Source organism: Vicia villosa, linkage group LG1, assembly GCF_029867415.1.
Source record: "Vicia villosa cultivar HV-30 ecotype Madison, WI linkage group LG1, Vvil1.0, whole genome shotgun sequence".
Taxonomy (NCBI): domain Eukaryota; kingdom Viridiplantae; phylum Streptophyta; class Magnoliopsida; order Fabales; family Fabaceae; genus Vicia; species Vicia villosa.
Window position 1 is genome coordinate 82233006 of NC_081180.1, and position 3403 is coordinate 82236408.

A 3403-nucleotide genomic window follows, 5' to 3' on the forward strand; every position below is an offset into this window, starting at 1 on the left:
TTATTTATAAATAAAAATTCTTTTTTTAGATTTATTGTGTAATGAATATATTTAATCTTTTATATAGACCAAATATATTCATTATTCAATTAATCTAAAAAAAAACTTTACTTATAAATAAGATTGGAGGGAGTACTTTTATTTATTTTAATAATTTTTTTTCTTGCATAGGTTTTGTGTAACACTAAGAATGAAATGAAATGGCTAGGATGTAGGATATTTCAGTGTCGCACTGCTGATTTTTTTTAAAATATAACCATTAAAAAGGAAAGGAGTAACTAGTTAAAATATACAGTAACCATTAAAAAGGAAAGGAGGAACTAGTTAAAATATACAGTAACCATTAAAAAGGAAAGGAGGAATTAGTATAAAAGAATAAATACCAATATTTGATTTATAGATTAAAAAGTATATCCCTTCTGTTACCAGTATAAAAGTCCTATATCTAACTCTGAACAAGAAAACCACACCAAAGAAAAAAAAGAAAAATGGGATCCGAAGCTCCTATTCAAATCCTCCTTGTGTCTTACCCTGCACAAGGACACATAAACCCTCTTCTTCGACTAGCAAAGTGTCTTGCTGCAAAGGGCTCTTCTGTCACTTTCATCACAACAGAATATGCTGGCAAAAACATGCGAACCGTTAACAACATCACTGATAAATCAACCACTCCAATTGGTGACGGTTCTCTCACTTTCCGGTTCTTTGACGACGGTTTACCAGAAGATGATTCCACTATCAGACCAAGCCTTAGTGGCTACTCAGAACAGCTGGAACTGGTTGGTAAACAATTTCTTTCTCAAATGATAAAGAATCATGCTGATTCAAACAAACCAATTTCATGTATCATAAACAACCCTTTTCTTCCATGGGTTTGTGATGTTGCTTATGAAAACGATATTCCTTCTGCTTTGTTATGGGTTCAATCCGCTGCTGTTTTCATAGCTTACTATAACTATTTCCATAAACTCACACCTTTCCCTACGGATTCAGAGCCTTATACTGACGTTCAAATCAACTCTTCTTTGGTTCTTAAATACAACGAAATCCCAGATTTTCTACACCCTTTTTGTAAATATCCGTTTCTAGCGACACTCATCTTAGAACAGTTTAAGAATTTATCTAAAGTTTTCTGTGTATTAGTGGATACATATGAGGAACTAGAACATGATTTCATCAAGTATATTTCCGAAAAATCAATCCTCGTAAAAACTATCGGTCCTTTGTTCAACAACCCAAGAATCAAAGATGCGAGTGATATTCGGGGCGATTTTGTTAAGAAGGACGATAGTAATATCATAGAGTGGCTTAACACGAAGCGGGAAGGATCTGTGGTTTACATATCTTTTGGAACGATTGTGTATCTTTTACAAGAACAAGTGGATGAGATTGCACATGGGTTGTTGGAATCTAAAGTATCGTTTCTGTGGGTATTGAAACCGCCTTCTAAGGAAAGTGGTCGAGAGCCACATGTATTGCCGGATGGGTTTTTGGAGGAGACAAGTGGGCGAGGAAAAGTGGTGAAATGGTGTCCACAAGTAGAAGTACTTGCTCATCCTTCAGTGGGATGTTTCATGACACATTGTGGTTGGAATTCATCGATGGAGACACTTACTTTAGGAGTTCCGGTGTTGACGTTTCCGGCATGGGGTGATCAAGTTACAAATGCGAAATTCTTGGTTGATGTTTTTGGAGTTGGGAGTAGGTTGGGTTATACTCAGATTGAAGATAAGCTGGTGAGAAGAGATGAAGTGAAGAAGGGCTTGTTGGAAGCTTTGACAGGGGAAAAAGCAGAGGAATTGAAGAAAAATGCGATTAAGTGGAAGAAGGCGGCGGCGGATGCGGTGGCGGATGGTGGTTCCTCTGATCGGAATCTTGATGAATTTATGGAAGTTATTAAGAAACGTGGATCTGTAAACATTCGGAAAATTTAGTGTAGAGTTTCATTAATTAAGAATATCTTGGCTGTCTTTGTTTGTCGTAGAATAAGGACAATTATTGTAGTAGTTGTATTTTCGTAACGGATTTCAATGAAAACTGCGAAACGGAACTTATGTTTATGTTTTATGTGGATGTCTTCTTTTATTAAAAGGGATCACGTCTCTTCTATAAGCATACTAATAAATGTAGGTAAAATATATTGAAGGAGAAAAGGGTATGGTTTTTAATATTTTTTTAATAAAAATATAATTAGTGTATTTAAATATTGTTTATGAAATAAAAATAAAAGGAAATAAATTTTGTATTTTTATTTTAATATAATAAAAATCATATTTAAAAAAAAAGAAAAGAGATCGTACACCCACGGTGTAAAATATTTTTACAATGTCAACTAATAATAATCTTTAATCTCGTCAAGTAAGTCTTTATATTTTAAATTATTTATATAATATAATATTTTAAAATATATTTATTAGATATATATGTAATACTTTTTTACACTGATTCTGCATTACCATTAAACCCTTTCAAAAAATTAATTCCAAATTTTCTTCTATATTAATAATATGAAAAAAATCCTATAAAAGAAAGATATGATAATTTTTTCAGCAAAGAGTTTCCCTCTCCTGAGAGTATTTTTGGTGAAGTTGTTGAGTAGTTGTTGACTTTTCATAAAAGAAAGTATATGTAAATGAAAATTAAAAATAATATACGTTGCAACACGAGGGGAGCTGTAATGAAAATTAAAAATAATATATGTTGGAACACGAGGGGAGCTATAAAGCTAGTATATATCCAAAGGGTATATCTTAAAAAATCTAAATATAAAAAATTTGTAATGGAAAACGAAATAAACACATTAATTATTAATTTTTAATGAAAACAATACACAATTTTTAATAAATTTTTTTCACATTTAACTCTTAACATGTGCCTTTAGAAAGGCACATGTTAGCATTACCCTATATTTAATTCTTACAGAATAATAATATCTGAGGAAGGATCAAATTACACTCGAAAAGTTACACCACGAGTTACACTTGCTCCTAATTTCATTTCGAATAAATATTTTTTAAAATCAACCGTTTGATTGAAATATAATATCATATAGATCATACGTATAAAGTTTGAGATTAATCTATAAAAATTTACTATGTCGTCGAATTACATCAAAATTAACGTTATATGAAAGTCCATTTTGACGTTAATCTTTGCGTATCTTGATGACATAGTAAATCACTATAGATTACTCTCAAACTTTATACGCATGATCTATATGGTAATATGTTTCAATCTAACAGTTGATTTTAAAAAATAATTATCCGATGTGAAATTATTGAGCGAGTGTAACTCAAGATGTAACTATTCAGGTGTAATTTGATCCCTCCTATATATATATATATATATATATATATATATATATATATATATATATATATATATATATATATATATATATATA

At 30.8% G+C, this 3403-nt stretch overlaps 1 protein-coding gene across 1 annotated transcript; it reads left to right on the forward strand.

Moving 5' to 3' along the window:
- The first annotated feature begins 410 nt into the window (after positions 1-410).
- LOC131643348 (cinnamate beta-D-glucosyltransferase-like) lies at positions 411-2067 on the forward strand. Its single transcript, XM_058913546.1, has one exon. It carries the CDS (start codon positions 489-491, stop codon positions 1932-1934), a length of 1446 nt encoding a protein of 481 aa, XP_058769529.1. The 5' UTR covers positions 411-488; the 3' UTR covers positions 1935-2067.
- Positions 2068-3403: the final 1336 nt, after the last annotated feature.